Source organism: Bacillus rossius, chromosome 3 (assembly GCF_032445375.1).
Source record: "Bacillus rossius redtenbacheri isolate Brsri chromosome 3, Brsri_v3, whole genome shotgun sequence".
In the NCBI taxonomy this organism is placed as follows: domain Eukaryota; kingdom Metazoa; phylum Arthropoda; class Insecta; order Phasmatodea; family Bacillidae; genus Bacillus; species Bacillus rossius.
In genome coordinates this window covers 77,577,023-77,594,272 of record NC_086332.1, presented here as the reverse complement: position 1 = coordinate 77,594,272, position 17,250 = coordinate 77,577,023, and the positions used below count along the sequence as shown (strand labels likewise).

General features: G+C 39.1%; 1 protein-coding gene across 2 annotated transcripts in view; it reads right to left on the bottom strand.

Moving 5' to 3' along the window:
• Nucleotides 1–8,356: 8,356 nt before the first annotated feature.
• Nucleotides 8,357–17,250, bottom strand: part of LOC134530935 (mothers against decapentaplegic homolog 3) — a 56,569-nt gene continuing 47,675 nt past the window's right edge. For both annotated transcript variants that reach the window (XM_063366258.1, XM_063366259.1), the window contains one exon: nucleotides 8,357–8,827. In XM_063366258.1, coding sequence (XP_063222328.1) covers nucleotides 8,704–8,827 — 124 coding nt within the window. In that variant the 3' untranslated portion in view covers nucleotides 8,357–8,703. The remainder of the gene's footprint in view (nucleotides 8,828–17,250) is intronic.

Here is a 17,250-nt window from a genome sequence, read left to right as displayed (position 1 = left end):
CAAGAGTAATCACGAAAATCAAGAAATAAATTTACTCTACACACATGATTGATTCAAAGAAGTAATACCAAATGATTGTATTAGGTTTTATCACAGAAATATTTGAAAAGATGTTTGAATTTGAAAGTGACGAACAACCGTACAGCAAGAACGCAAAAATGTTTAACACAAATACTGGCTAATGTTTCATAATGAAATTGTGTCAAGTCAGTTACTACTACACGTGAACCAGGAGGGTTGAGAGAGGTAGCGGAACATGAGGATCATATGAGGTCACACTTCAAAACCTTCACAACTACTCTGTGGACAAACTAAAACAATGCATTTCACAAAAAGGAAGCCATTTTAAATCACATCAATACTGCCCTTTGGTAAAAAATATCTCTATGAAACAATGTTCAACGATTATTAACTTTCAATAAGTAGCTATAAATTTCAGCAGTTCAAAGAGCACATACTGATATTTACAACTGAATCTAGAAGAGATCGCAGCAAGAGATCAGAAAGCCTTCCAGAAGACCTAACTGAAGCCAAGAGTTATTTGCTAGCCATCTTTTAACAGCTGAAACTTATTCATACATCTCTTTTTAAGAGTTTAACATAATATTTATAATTAACTATTCACAAAAAGTACACAAATCAGTATGGAAAATCTACTCTCTTATATGCTAGGCATTAAACACACAGCTATTCAGTCAACAATTATATATCTATTTGAATACTATTATATTAATATAAAATTATTAAAATTGTATACTCTGTAGAACAGTCACTTAAAATTGCCTCTGAATATTTATGCTAGAAAAAGTACTTTTGTGATTAAATTTTCTTATTTACATTAAAATCCAAATCCAATACAAAATTTCTAAGTCTTAATTGTATACAAAACATAAAAGTAATACTAACATCACGATAAAACCAAATTTTCTTTAATTAAAAGATGGGCCGGAACCAAAGGAAAAAAAAACCTAAAGAAGACAAAAGATTGTACCATTCTTCGACAAGGCATTGGTGGGTGGTTGTAAATACTTGGTCAGAAAAACATGGGACTGCAATCAATAATTAATCTGCATTCAAATTTTTTAATGAACATTTTCAATAGCCCTGCTAAGATATACTTTCCACTCAAAGATATCTTTTCATTAAAAACTGAAATTCACATCGGTGAGAGCCAAGTGATTTTTCTTGTGAGTAGATCCGGTAAAAGGAGTGAGCACACTTCCACACGACCAAATACACTACACGGCACACGGAGCCACAGGGCTCAGCACTCCCAACACTGCCACGCTTGTTGCATCCACTCTACCGTGTTCACCCAAGTATATTCTAGTCCCTCCCAGCACAATAATTCCACTCTGTGCATCGTATACTTCCTCTATGTCAGTGTTCCCAACCTTTTTCAGACCACATCGCCCTAACGTCCCTAACATCAAATTTCTGAAAATGGTGGCACAGTACATATATTTTTAGAACCCTTACAGAAAATAAATCAATTTTATTCTAATGTGTGTAGAATTGAATAATAGTTACATATGATAAAACATTACCTATTTATGGAAATCTCACAGCACACTTACAGAGGCTTCAGGGCACACAAGCGCGCCACGGCATGGCGGTTGGGAAACCCAGCTCTGCATACTGGTCAGCAGCCCAAGTGCTTATTAATAAAAAAAAAAGCTGATGTAAGAATGCAGGGAAAGTGACAACAAAAGAAAGTCGTTCCTCTCTAGAAGCCAAGGTTTTAGATGTTTTGGTGGTTTTAACACAACCTTCCTTAAAGTAATGAATACTTATTCCTTCATGAATAGGTGAGAATTTTAATTAGTCATTGTTTGGTGACCATTGGAGGAAACTGAAATTAATTTTATCCAAACAAAATGTAACAACTGTAAAATTATTGATAAGTACATAAACCTTATCTTAGATTTACATGCTATAAAATTTAAAATACACGAACTTGCTTTCATATGTCAGCAGAAAAAAAACCATCATTTGGTACGCCATAAAAAATAACTCTTCCCAGCCTTCAGTTCAGACATTGGTCCTCGGATATTAAACAAGTTGACACTTGTGAATACATACATAGACAACACAGTCCCTTCGTACCCTCTAGCCAGTCGCTGCGAGTATTAGTTCTGATGTGTGAAATATTTCTTTCGTTTGGATTTTTTCACTGTTTTGACAGTCAGCATAATACAGGCAGAATGTGTGAAAGAATAATGCTGCCCATTTTCAAGACTTCTATCAAAATTAGTCATTCCTAAGTATTTAGTATAATTTTACATCATTTATTATGATTGTGTTTAATATAACCATTAAATTATTCTAATAAGTAACAAATAATTTCATATTTCCTTCATTTTAACCAAAATATTTTGATTTAAAAAAAACTATAAAAAACGTGTTAAGTGTTATTACGATGAACACTTAAATTTAAAAAACATATTGGCCACAAAAGAAAATGTACTACATAGCACAAAATTAATGCTATTTATAAACAACTCTTGACATAGGCTCTTCAGAAACAACTTTATAAATTATAAACAAAGGGTTTGGTTTTATTACTTAAGAACACCACATTATTGTTAGCTTTACATACATAAGTTAGTAATATAAGTAATATTGAAATATCAATTTAATACTTATTAGAATACCTATTTTTGCATCTCTGGTAGCAGCATGAATATCAATGAATGATTTAAGGCGGCAGAATATGAAGTTGAATATTCGTTAAGATGAACAAATTTTCAACGTTTATACGTGTTTAATCTTTTCCATTCACTCTTACCTATGTTTCAGTGTCAAAAAATACACAAGATAAAATAAAGTAATTTACTGGCAGCTGATACAACACACAGATATTGACCACAGGAAAACAAACTCCATTCATTTTTATTAGGGGTGTGCGAAGACAATTCTTTTTAATTCAAAGTCGAAGAACGAAGATCTAAATCTTGGCCAAAGACAAAGTTGCCTAAATATTTTACTACCTTAAGAAAAATCCATACATACAACTTTGAGTACTTGCATAGATGTTTTAAAGGCACATCCTGCAATTCACATACTAAATAAGAACAATGTAGGAAATATTTAGTACATTAACTATGTAATTGCCAATGCTTGTTAATAAAAAGCAAAAATTTCAAAAAAATAATTTCTTCTATAACACATAAATCTTATGTATTAAAAATTTAATTAATTAAAATTATACATGCAATTAATATAATCTTACTCTTCTACAAATTATCATGAAACTTGATTTTAACCAACTCTTAATAAGATGACAAAAATAGTTGACGTGCAAGGATTCCCCTTTGTTAAGCGCACTATATTTCCCTCCCACGAGGAATATAGTAGTTTGAGGAGTGAAAGAGAAGGGTAAAATATCTAATTATGAAGAACAGTTGTCAGAACATTACATACTTTTCCTATTGCTGGATCGCAGAAACATAAAACTTATTGTGTAGGTGATAAAGCAAGACAATAGCAAGTAATTATTGTATAGCAAGACAATTATCGTACCCAACATTTCTTGGTTTTATTTTTTTTATTTAACTTACATTTAGGAACATATATATATATATATATAAGGTCAGCATTTTTTTAAGTTGCTTCATTAAACATTCAGGCTTTGAAAGCTCATTCTGTCGCAGGCTAGCTAATGAGTATCATATTTATTTATTTTGTTAAATTTTATCACAGTGCAAGAATTTATTTTTTGTTTAAAAAATTCTCGGGTGGGAAAGAATTATTTCCCGTGGGAATTGGGACAGGATTTGTAAAATATTTAGTGGAACATACGGTGCTTACTAAGTCTGTATAATCAAAAAGTTTCCTGAAATATCTTTCTTAAATGATGGCTTTTGTTTAATTAGGAAGCCATCAACTTGAGTCTTCGAGTTCACACTGTTGGGATCAAAATCTAATTTTTTAAACATAAATAGTTATTATAAGGTTTGAGGAAATAAAAAAATTTAAGGATCAGATTGCAAGAAAAACTTCGGAGGCAGATATAGACTAGAATATGTTAATACCTGCCGGGAAGGGGAGGGGGGGAAGATAATTCCCTGAACTGGGGAATGTTTGATGGGGGAGGGGAGGATAGAGGGATGTATCCCCCTCCCCAAGGAAGTAATCAAAAATTTGCCAAATATCAGTAAAGACAGTATGTTACTGGATGAGAAGCCACGTCGCCTACAGCTACTACTGTAGGCCCAAATGTCAGTGTGTTAGTGTTTTAAATAGTAATATAAGTACTTTTGAATGTGAGTGTTCAATTTCATTTTTTTCTCAAAAAAAAATTCCTGTATCCACCATTGAAAATCACCAGGATTAGTTACTTCATTCCTGGGAAAAGGGGGGGGGGGGGGGGGGGGGGGGCTGGTTTGCATTAGAGCGATCAGGTCAACTACATAAATCCTTATGCTGGATGCTTTCTATCAGATCAATACAAGTTTCCTTCGCAATGTTTTGAACGAAACTACATCGGCTGGCCAGTGTTGTGCACTATTGTACAGACAGGTGTATAAAGCATTATCTGTTTGCTGAGAGTTCTAATATATTTTTAACTATTCCTGCAAAAAAATTAGGTAAGCAGATGAGCGGTTGTTGTGTCTCACCATCCATGTTGAATCAGTCTTTTTCTGTATAAGTTCCCTGATAATTATATCACTGAATGTAGTGGAAAATTAAAAACCCTCAACATGAATAATCCAAAATAATCCTGAATATTTTCAGGAATTTTTTTTCCTGACTGATGGAGTAAATATGTTTTTTTACCTCAAAACTTTTCTAGTATTTCAAGATCCCACACAGCCTTATAATTTTTATATGAATATTCAGCTGCACAAGTCCCCGGCCAAAAATAACTAACTTATCTAGAACAGTGAAGTAAATGATTTGCATGTTGTTTTCTTCTTCCAATGCCTGTGCTTGTATTATTTTTTGCTCTTTGCAATATGAGCAGAGCCATTTTTTGTTCCGTAGGCAGAAGAAGATAATTGTCCGAGTTGTCACATAAACATCGCTGGCGGCAGTTACAACTAACAATAGGGGGGAGAGGGTGGCCGAGCATATGTGACACACCGAATATCAAAAATTGTGCTGACGTTCTAATCCAGTTTTAACAATGTGACTGGTTATCTTCCTGGTAAAAAATGCAGCAAGCCAGAACACCAGGGACTATACTTGTGGACCCAAAGAACAGCATTAGATCCTGCTTTTAACGTATACTCCTCCAAGAAAAAATCTTCAAAATCATTGGAATTTTCAAAGTTTTTTTTTTAATTTTTCCGAAGGTGAAGAAAATCAATCTTATATTCGACTTCGACTTTCCGAAGCTTCGCACACCACTAATTTTTATAGCCGTGTCAATTTAGAGGTCGACCTATTAATAATCATAATAACTTGTTATACAGTACATATTCAACTTCTGCACTTGGTAACACTTGCAGTTAAATTAAAGACACCAGGCTGGATGCTATAAAGCACGATTCATAAATGCAAGAGCATAAAACCCCCCTCCCCCACAACTAATTTACAAGCACCTCACTGTGAGGGCTCTCTTTCCCTTTCAAAATCATTAATGTGTAACGGGTATGACAAATGTAATACTACCCCCCGCCCTTACCCAACGAATTCTACAGATTTTTGACTTTGCAGGAAAGCTCTTAAAAACAGCTGAAAAAATTATGTTTTAAAAATTTTGCATAATATCTTATAACTTATAAGCCCTCTTAGATATCATAACAAAGTTAAAAGCTCAACTTCCGTATACCAAAGAGCAGTGTTCTTTAAGTAAGGAACAAACATTGGGACTGTAAAACTTGTTACATTATGGGAAAAATATTTTAACATTCAGTATTTGAAAAATAGTTAAATAAAATATTGAATTGTAAAGTCAGGCATTAAGCAAAAGGTTTGTAGTTCTTATTTAGAAACAAACCACCCACCTTTAGCACTTAAACAGAAGCTGCCAAATTTTTTGTTGTCAGTGTAACATAAAACAGTTTTCAGAGCTACAGCTTATTTTACATAGTTAACTTTGTAGTATTGCATAACGTATTAACTTATAATTGTTTTTAAGCTGCCGAAATGATGTTTAACATGAAAAAATTCCTGTTGCAATCCAATGAATAGAGAAAAAGAAAATGGAAAATATAATTTAAATGATTGATGAAACTTTTTAGTTAGTTTTTCAGTTTTAGTGCTCTCATTAGGATTGTTTGTCCCAATACTAATATCAGATTTCACTAATTTCACAAACAGGCAGGATTCACACAATTTACATGCAGCAAGTGCAGGCCAGCAGTTGGTATTAAACTGTTTCCAGAAATAAAATTGAAAATATAATTAATGCTCATAGTAATGTAATTTTATACCAAAAACAAGCAATCAAATCTGCCAGATTTGACAAAGAGCACCAATGAATGCAATATGAGTATACTCACAGGTAGTGCCAAATTGGTGACAGCATTCAACAGTGCACAAGTCTGCCAGTAAATCAGCTCATACTTACTGCATATACCTACTACATTTCTCAGTGGCCAAAACTACGAAGACCAATTAGTCTTCCCTGTACCTACATAAATTTAAAATGCCTAGGATTACAGTTGTCCACTTGCTAATGATGTAATGACAACTAATTTTTACAGGTTTATAAAAATTGTGTAGGTACCACAACCTATTCAAAACTGTTTTCGCACAAGTAAAATAATGACAGTACATTTTAATCACAGGTTATCAGTAATCTTGGATACTGAAAGATGTTGGCAATCACTAAATATATATATATATATATATATATATATATATATATATATATATATATATATATATATATATATAAATTTAAAAAAAAAAACAAGGGACACAAGCCATTCCAAAGACCATTACAAGACAAACATGTACCATCGGTGCCTTTCAAAACTGTCCCCAGGGCTCGCACTAAGCTAGCATGGCACATACACACAATAGATTCTGAGTGTATGTATAAAAGTTCATCAACGTGTCAAATGTTTGAACAGACTTACTAGCAGAATAATCAAAATAGTTTGTATTACAATTTTAAAAAAAATTTGATGTACAAATTTTGCCATTTCATATTCAAAACAGGCTAATGTACTATATAAATTAATAACCAATTAATTTTTCATGTCATTCTTTAGCACCATTTCTGTTGCAACCAAGTCAACAACTTTTCTTTGAAAGCTTGCCACAATAGTGCAGATGCTCCTCATTATTTTATTCATCGCTTCATTTAATGCATGAAAGTTCTAAATCATTGGCTCACTTACCCAATATCTGGCCCTATTGACTGCTATAACAATGATGTAGGCCCCTTATTAATAAATTTCACCCATCGAGATTTTGGCCAAGGGATAGAAGAACTCTTTGTGTCTAATCGCATCTGCTATGACCCAGTGCTGCCTGCACTTCAAAATAACAGTGTTTCAAGCTTTGAAGGGCGACTTCTGTAATTCCTGCAGCCTCCACATGTTTAACTACTATGTGAGTATCTCCCATCAAACTTTGAATCCACCACTATTGTGCTGTGCTCATAATTTTTTAGCATTTTGTTTACAAAATTTTAATGTTCAAAGGTGATTTGCTGTAATTATAGTGCCACATGTACTTCGGATATATATATATATATATATATATATATATATATATATATATATATATATTTATATATATATATTGTACCTCAGCACACTAATTCCCACCATAAAACCAATTCGTTGTCATCATGCATTCTAATTTCTCACTTCAATTGCATGTGTAACATCCAGAGGGCAGGACCCAGGCTACATGAAGCTCCGAGGTTTGACTAAATTTGTAAGAAATAAAAAGGAAACCAGAGGCCACATGTACGAGAGGCTCCTTTCACGGGCGGCAATGTTCACGGCAGCCTTTCCAACCCCAGCCACGTGACATCACAACATCGGTCATTAGCCTCTGCCCTCCATGCAACCGTGCTCTGTCCTTCCAAACCATTATTTTTCCTAAAGTGGAACTGACTTCTCATAATCTTGCACTCAGCCAACCTCATTTCCACAAAAAAAACCATAACTTACCCATATTTCTACCCTAGCTTAACCTCCAAAACCAGGCAGACGGAAACAAAATAATACATAGATGTCTTTCTTATCAGCACTCTTGAGTCACAATGTAATTTTGAGTACCTAATAAAATGTATTGTAAAATTGAAAATTGTATCCACTGTAGACATCACAAAAGTCTTAACATAATCGGCACCTGCACACGGCTTACAACTATGGGTGAGACACCGTAAAACAGTGCTTTGCTACATAAGCACAGTACAAAATCTGATATATGAAATAGTACATGAGGATTTCTATAAATCTGAAAAAGAGAAATTTATTGTATTTACATTTAGAACAGTTTACAAAAAAAATCAGAGCTGCGATCGTCGGACACCAACCATACTGACGTAGGAGAGTCAGCCGGACACTTAACACTACTTGATTGGCACAGTATCTTAATAAAATCTAAACATTCTAAAACTCAAACTAAGGAACAAGCTGAAAAATTCTACAACAAAGTCTGAACGCATCCAGAGATACTCACAGTTCATAGCTAACGACGATGGTCGAAATAAAACTGCACTCCCTATGACTGAAGAAAAGCTACCTCGGTGAGACACGAGACGAAAGAGGAATCGAGGTGGGGCGGGGCAGCTCAGGACATGGAGCTGCAGGGGAGGCGGGGGGAGCCCATCTGCGTCAACACACGGTCCAGCCACTGCAGCGGCCCGTTCAGGTGCAGCTCTATCCAACACGGTGTCGATGTCACCGTCTGTCTCCTGCACAGCACACGCACAGCCCCTTCACACTCGTCCCAGCACTGTTTCAAAAACTCATGCCTGCAAACAAGCAAATTAAAGGAATGTGTTCGCATCCTGATATATGTACACTTACTTAACATGGCAGTCAATCAATTGGTTTATTTTCATTCATGTGCGTTAGAATATAATTCACCGTGATAGCAACATTTTTATGTTTACAACAAAGAAACAGTTTTTCCTTTCCTTATAAAATGCATGTCTGCAGGTCAATAGGCTCATGATAATGCTATTTAGTGTTTATAGACATGTGACTGAAGGTTACTCAAAGTAGATCCAAATATCTTAATTTAGACCTTGTTCTTAAGTGCAATGTTGGTTACTTAATTTTGTTGTCATTTGTATTATTATGTAAGGGCTTGTCTTTAAAATTTATCACGATAGCTCTCTTTTCACTTTGTCACCAGAAATTAGTTAAGTATTATAAAATAGCAGTAAAAAAGCACCTAAGTGTTAATAATTAAGATCACATGCCTGATAGATAGCATTATCTTGTGACAAAAACTGTGACAAAACAACAAATGCAATGAGGATAGTTATTTACGGGGATAGCTCTTAATTGACAGTAATAACAAGAAAATGATGTAACTAACATGTAACAAAATATTCTGTGCTAGATATGCTAATTTATGGACTGTGAAAGTGACTGAAACCGTCGGGAACACATTTTTCTGCTCCCTAATATTTTCTTTAATCACAAATAAACGTACCTAGTAAGCCTACACATTTTTTGTTTATATAATCTTCAAATAACACACTTCACGCAACATCTTATGCACTTTTCGCTTTTAACAGCGACTCACTTACTAAATAATAAAGAGAACTGCTTGTCTGTTGTAATTTTGTATTCCTTTTTCATTTATTGCAGCTTGCAACTTTTCCGTCCTTAGCAGTTTCCTTCGATTCCATTGCAGGTTTAGTTTACAAATATATGTCAGAAAAAATATAAAACGGTGCCACTTTCTACTAAAACAATTAAAGTATAATGTAATTACATTTTTTACCATTCAAATTTTACAGTGCACGCTTATAGAACTCAACCAACTTGGTGAACAAGTAAACAAAAAACGTAATGTCGAGCCATAGAAAAGAGAGGGTATAAATGAGGGGAAGCCTAAGATGTACATCAAGTTCTGTCCCTGCCCGAACACGCCCGAATATTCACCTTCGGCCAACCTCGGGGTTATTTATATATATTTATTTTTCTCTGTTTATTTTAATGTAGCTATACTAACCTAACTAACTGTCCATAGTATTTTAAAGTGTTTTAATGTAGCTAACCTAACTGACCACTTTTAATATTTGAATTCATTTTTCCTGCTCAAAAATAAAATAAATCCCGAGGTTGGCTGAAGGTGAATATTCGGGCGTGTTCGGGCAGGGACAGAACTTGATGGACATCTTACTTAGTGTTCGAGCACATACATCAACATTCGAACCGACGCCATGATGATGCGTAACTGTCCGTTTAGTCCACAGATCGCAGCACTGTCCCAAGGTCCGTGTGGTGCAAGAAGGCACCAAGTCGCACAATTAAAAAAAGTACACAGCAACCCTCAACATTCCGCCCACCGAAAATAAGTATTTTCATAATCACCAGGTAAACATATAAACAAAAAAAAACTACTCCACTCTACGGCATACCTAACAAGAATGTGAACTAGCCAAGAACTAGTATGGTTAGTTCATGGGCAATGGGCAAACTTTAGCCACTGGTCTCACAAATGTCCCTTGAGGAGTCTTCAGTGTGACAACACGCACTATCCCATCTTGGCCTGGATGGAGAGCTGTGACTCTCGCAGTCTTCCATCTAAGTGGAGGAAGATTGGGTTCTTGGACCAAAACCAGCTGGTCTAGTTGTATGTTAGGTGTTGGGGTGGTCCATTTAGCACGTTGTTGAAGGGTGTGGAGGTACTCCACACTCCACCGTTTCCACATTGTCTGTTGCAAGCGGGTAACAAGTTGCCATCTGTCCAACTTATTTAGGGAAAGATTCATCAAATCGTGGTCTGGCACAGCAGTCATTGGCTCGCCAACCAGAAAATGACCTGGAGTGAGTACATCATACTCTTCAGGGTCTGTTGACAGCGCACACAGTGGCCGAGAGTTCATCACCGCTGATATTTGTGCTAGCAGAGTGACAAATTCCTCTAGGGTAAGAAGCAGGTTCCCCACTACTCGCTTCATGTGTTGTTTTGCTATTTTAACAGCCGCCTCCCAGAGGCCCCCAAAGTGAGGGCTTGCGGGGGGGTTGAAGTGCCATTTGATACCTCGTTGAGCTGCTTCACACAGGATGTGCTGTCGAGGCTCGCCTGACCACAGAGTCTTGTATGATTCCTTCAAGTGGTTACTGACACCCACAAAGTTTGTACCATTGTCAGAGTAGATTTCCGTGGGAGTTCCTCGGAGTGAGACAAACCGTTTCAAGGCTGCTAAGAATGCGTCTGCAGAAAGATCAGTCACCATTTCAAGATGTACCGCCTTAGTGGCCATACAGACAAACAAACACATGTAGGTCTTATACGTCACTCTTCTTCGTGTTCTGACTGGGGTAGTGAGAAATGGTCCTGCAAAATCAACTCCTACAGAGCGAAACGCTCTGACTTGAGTAAGTCTTGCGACTGGTAGTGCGCCCATGAGTGGTTTCAATGCCGTAGCTCTCACCTTGAAACAATTCATACACTTGTGAAGCATCTTGCGAACCAGACTTCTTCCAGAGACTATCCAGTATTGCCGCCGTGTCAGACACAAAGTCGTCTGTGGGCCCGCATGGAGGTGGCCAACATGAAAGTGAATCACAATTAACTCTGAAAGTTTGCTTTGCGCCGGTAACAGAATAGGATGCTTCGTCCTCTCAGGAATAGAGGCATGTTGTAACCTGCCGCCCACCCTGACGACTCCCTGTAAGTCAATGAAGGGTGCCAATGCCTGAATATTCTTGCTACATGTTTCCCCTTTCTTGATGGCAGTGATGGCATCCTTAAAGAAATATAATTGGGTAATTTTAATCAGGTAAGTTAAAGCAGCCTCCCTTTCCTTGAAGGTTAAAATGGTGTCCTGTAAGTACTGTTGTTTCTGGAATCCTGCTTTCGCACGCAGGACCCATGCTGTCACAGCCTGAAGTTTACTCAATGAAGATGCATTCTGGATAAGACCTAGAGGGTCCTCTGACCTCTTCTCTTCATGCTGAGCAACTAATATTGCAACTGAGGGTGGTTTCAGTTCGGGAATGCTCCCGTGGTGTTTCATCGCCTGTGATGGCCAATGTTCTTCCTTTTGCAACAGCCATCCAGGACCGCCGATACAGCAAGACTGGTCCAGCAGTTGAACTGGCAAGCATCCACGAGAAGCTGCATCAGCTGGGTTGCATTCCGAGGGAACATCCTTCCAGGCACTTGGTGGCACCGCAATCTGAATTTCGGCCACTCTATTTGCCACAAATGTCTGCAGCGTGTGTGGAGACATTCTTAACCAAGCTAGGACAACAGTTGAGTCTGTCCAAGCATGCAACACTGGAGTCTTGACCTTGGGCTGGAAAAGGGCCAAAACATGTAAGCATAGCTTACTCAACAAGTGTGCAGCACAGAGCTCAAGTTTTGGAATGGACAATGTCTTTAGGGGAGCGACCCTTGACTTTGCCATTAGCAGGCGCACAGTAACTTCACCGCTCCTTGTCACACACCTAACATACATGACTGCAGCATAGGCCTTCTCACTCGCGTCACAGAACCCATGAAACTGAACGTCCAATTCCTGCAATGTCTCGGGTATTCGTACCCGAGACAACAATGGTAACGCTGCTGTAAAGCTCTCCCATTCAGACAAGACGTCTTCGTCAACTTGGTCATCCCAACCAAGACCCTTAGTCCACAACACTTGCAGCAGAATTTTACTGGCTGTAATCACGGGGGCCAACCAGCCACATGGGTCATACAATCGAGCTATGAAGGACAGAATACCACGTTTGGTATTCGGTACAGTGGGTACCTTTACCTTGTAGCAAAACTCATCCTTTGATGGAGTCCAATGTATTCCTAACACCTTCACCGACTCCGTACTGTCAAATTTCATATCAGCCTGGGCAGTGTCATGGGTGCCTACTACATTTCCATTATTAGAGCACCATTTGTGAAGTTGGAAGCCACCTGCTCCGAGTAGTGCCACTAGCTGAGTCTTCAATTCCTGTGCATCACCTACAGTATCAGCTCCGGTCACAATATAATCAACAAACACATCATGTAACAGAGTGTGAGCAGCTAAAGGATAGTTAGCGCCTTCGTCTGTTGCCAAATGCTGCATGGTTCGGAGCGCTTGGAAGGGTGAAGATGATAGTCCATACGTTACTGTGTTCAGCTCAAATATATGTATTGGGTCACTAACCGAATTTCGCCACAAAATACACTGGAACTTCCTATCCTCAGGATCAATTACAATTTGACGATACATCTTGCATACATCAGCTGTTATCGCAATTGCTGATGTTCGGAAGTGCAGCACAATGTCAGCAACCTCCTTGTGCAATTTAGGACCAGACAACAGCAACTTGTTCAAGGAGGGTCCATTGGTCGTCTCCGACGATGCATCAAATACTACGCGTACCTTAGTCGTTAAACTATCTTCTTTGACCACAGCATGATGTGGTATAATGTACAGTGGTTGGTTACGCGCATCCGCCCTTAACGATACAAACACCTTGCTGTCTGCATCCTGTGTCAATGTCCCAATCTTTGACATATGACCCAGGCTTTCGTACTCCTCCATGAATTGCTGGTATTGCTGAAGCAACTGTGGGGATCGACATAGTTTACGCTCTAACCCCTGCAATCGCTTGAGGGCAGTTGTGAATGAATCACCCAAAATGTCTGCTGAACGTGCAAACGGAAGCCTCAACACGTACCTGCCTTGGTTGTCACGCCTGTGAGTCTCCTGGAAGTGCTGTTGACAGATCTGATCTTCCCTGGATGTGAAGGTCTTACTAGGGAGATTTTCAACCTCCCAGAACCGTTGAAGAGCGAGGTCTAGGGACATGTCAGTGCGTACCAGTAATGATGCTGATGCCTGCTGAGTGAACTGTGCACATGGAGCATTGCCTGCCAGTACCCATCCGAATAGGGTTTGGAAGGCATGAGGTGGTCCATGAATCTTAGTACCTGTCATTACTTCTGCCACTACCTCCGCAGAGAGCAGCATGTCTATGGCACTGGGCACAGAGAACTGGGGATCTGCCAGCGGCAGGCCATCTAGATGCACTAAGCTCCCAGTGGCAATCTTGGTTGATGGTAGGTCCTTGGTTATTCTTTTAAGAATTAATGCCTTGCTGGTGATGTGAAGTTTTGGTGATTGGTGTGATCTAATCTCGCAAATAACTGATCCCTTGGCTTCCGGGATCAAAGTGTTGCCAACCCCAGCAATACTCACAGTTGTACGATGTCGCCTTAGTCCCAGCCGTTGTACACACGCCTCTGTGATGAAGGAAGACTGCGAAGCACTATCTAGTAACGCACGAACCACTTGGTATTGACCTGCACCGTCCTTGATGCGTATCAATGCCGTCATTAACAGCACTGTGGTGGGTGGATTGACCGGCCTCATTTCTTCTGATGCACACATGGTAATTGCTGGACTTTCTTCCTCACCCCGTCCATCGTCATCTGAGCTCGCTGCGTAGTTCCTAGGCCCCTGTCCCGTGACAATGTGGAGGAGTGTATGGTGACTGCCCTGGCAGAGTTGGCAGCGAAACTTAGACTTACACTGTGCTGCCACGTGTTGTCCCCGCAGACAGTTATAACAGAGCCTCTGCGCCTGCACTAAGTTCCGTCTATCCTCAACCGACCTTGAACGAAATTCCTGGCAGGTGTGCAATCCATGAAATCCGTCGCACACACTACACTTCAGGTTGTCTTGAGTTGAAACAAGTGTAGTCTTTCTAAAACCGGGTATGTTTGAGTCTGACACATTCATCGGACGCCACTTATTTATGTTAAGAACCCGGTTGCTTGAAGTGTTTTGTGAGAAGACTGGCCTGGTGCACCTAACTGAAGACAGATGGACTTGCTCTGCTGCCTTTGCCCTCTTGTCCAGAAACTTCAAGAGATTGCGGTAGGAGGGAATGTCCTCTTCATTTGACATTTCAAACCCCTGTTTCAAAGGTGAATCAAGCTTCTCTAGCAAAATGTTCAATAAGAGAAAGTCCCACTTTTCGACAGGGAATTCCAATGCCTTCAGGGCATTTACATTCTCTTCAACACAGGCTACAAACTTGCTAAGGGCATTCTCACTGCGACTGTCTACTTGAGCCAAATGCAATATTTTTTGCACATGGATGGTCGCTGTGATCCGAACACTCAAGAATTTCCTTTCCAAAAGGCCCCATATTACATCATAATTACCTTCCGTGACTGGTATGTTGCAAACTAAGTCCCGCGCCTCGCCCTTAAGGCATCCTAACAGATAGTGAGTTTTTTGCACTTTAGTCAAGTGCAAACATTGGCCAACTACCGAGTTAAATAGTTCCGCAAATCCCTTCCACTCAGCACGGTTACCGCCGAACACCGGTAGCGGTAATGCAGGCAACATTGACACGTGGGGACTTAACATGGCTTGCGATCCCGTGTTAGGCACTGTGTCACCTGGTGCCTTAACCTCACTTTGGCTTGACGTCTGTTTATTGTATAATTTACGCAATTCCCGGAACACTAATTCATAAACCGCGAACTGTTGCTTGACTTCGCTCATATCGACCTTATCACTGGGGGGGTTAGTGCACATAGCAAAGAAATTTGCTAGTAATTCACTCCTTTTTTCTATAACTTCCTCAAATACAATTTTAAAATCCTCCAATTTGGATGCATCCTCCTCCGACGCTTCATATAAATCACGGGCTTCATCGGCTTTGCCCAATAAAAAGTTTAAAATTACGTATTGCAATTCCGGTGTTTGTGCCGCCATTGTGCTTATCTAGTAGGTAAGCGTTTCCCTTTGTTTTTGACTTATAAATTTTATAGTTATTTTTGTGTGCGTAACTTCACTAATCCCCGCGTAAGGACTCTTGTGTGCCCTTAATAACCGTAAACATAGATGCACTGCCGCATAATTTCACTCTTCTAATAATTATCAATTTCTACCTTCGCAATGTCCGTCATTAATTATAAGCCGTCGGCATTACAACCGCGCGTCACCGATAGGTCCTTATACCGTTTACCCGTGCAAAATATTTTGAAAATCGTTCCCTAGATGTTATTATAACACTTTCACCATCCGTTAATCTTGATTTGCGTTATAATCCGGGCCCGGAGGACCAAAAATGTTCGAGCACATACATCAACATTCGAACCGACGCCATGATGATGCGTTTAGTCCACAGATCGCAGCACTGTCCCAAGGTCCGTGTGGTGCAAGAAGGCACCAAGTCGCACAATTAAAAAAAGTACACAGCAACCCTCAACACTTAGGCTTCTCATAAATGAGCGCAGTTAATACAGCGAAGACAATTTCAGGCTACTTGGCTACCACCAAGCCAATACAGTCAAACCTCTCTGAAACGACCCCTCACGGTTCCCAGGAATAGGGTCATAATAGATATTTTCCGAAATTTTCAGTTCATTTCAACCCCCCTCCCCCAACCACTACTCGCTAAGAAACCAGCCATACAATGGCAGAATGCTGTCACTCACAATGCTAGACGGCTTTGCTTTAAAACCACTTCAACCTTCATGACAAGTCCGTCGCCCTACAGGCCACCTCTAAAGAAAATATGTGTTAGTTTACATGTACGTTTTCTGCTTGCCGTAGTTAAATACACTAGAACCCCGATGTCACGAACCCCGGATTTAACGATGCAGTGATTTTACGAATACATTCTCGAGAACCGTCAAAAAATTTGACATTTTGACCAAAATGTGAAAATCAGAAAAAAATTAAAAAAAATAACTAAATGAAAAATCATTAAAAATCTGTTAATTTTAACACACAGCGTATTTTTGTGTCGGCTTTAATATGGGACATTTCCTTTAAAAATATGGCAGCTGTAGGTTCTGCAACGCGAGTGGGCGCACACGAAGCTCGCCCGGCTGGCTGGCGGCAGCGGCTTCTTGACACATAAGCTCACCCCTCCCTCCCCTCGGTAACATTCTTCAAGGCTAGCTCATCCCTCCCAGACACACAAACCATCCAGTGTCCTCCCTTATAACACCCCAACTTCGCTCCCCTTTGAAAAACCTTCAGTGTTGCGCATTTCACCCTCCCTTCTCCCGTAAAATTGGGCTATTATGAATGGGGTACTAAAGCGGTGAGGGAGGGGTAAGGTCGTTGTTAATATTTTCGGACCCTCCCTCCCCGGAAACACGCCCAAAAAAAAAAGTATGTCAAAATATGTCACTTTTCAC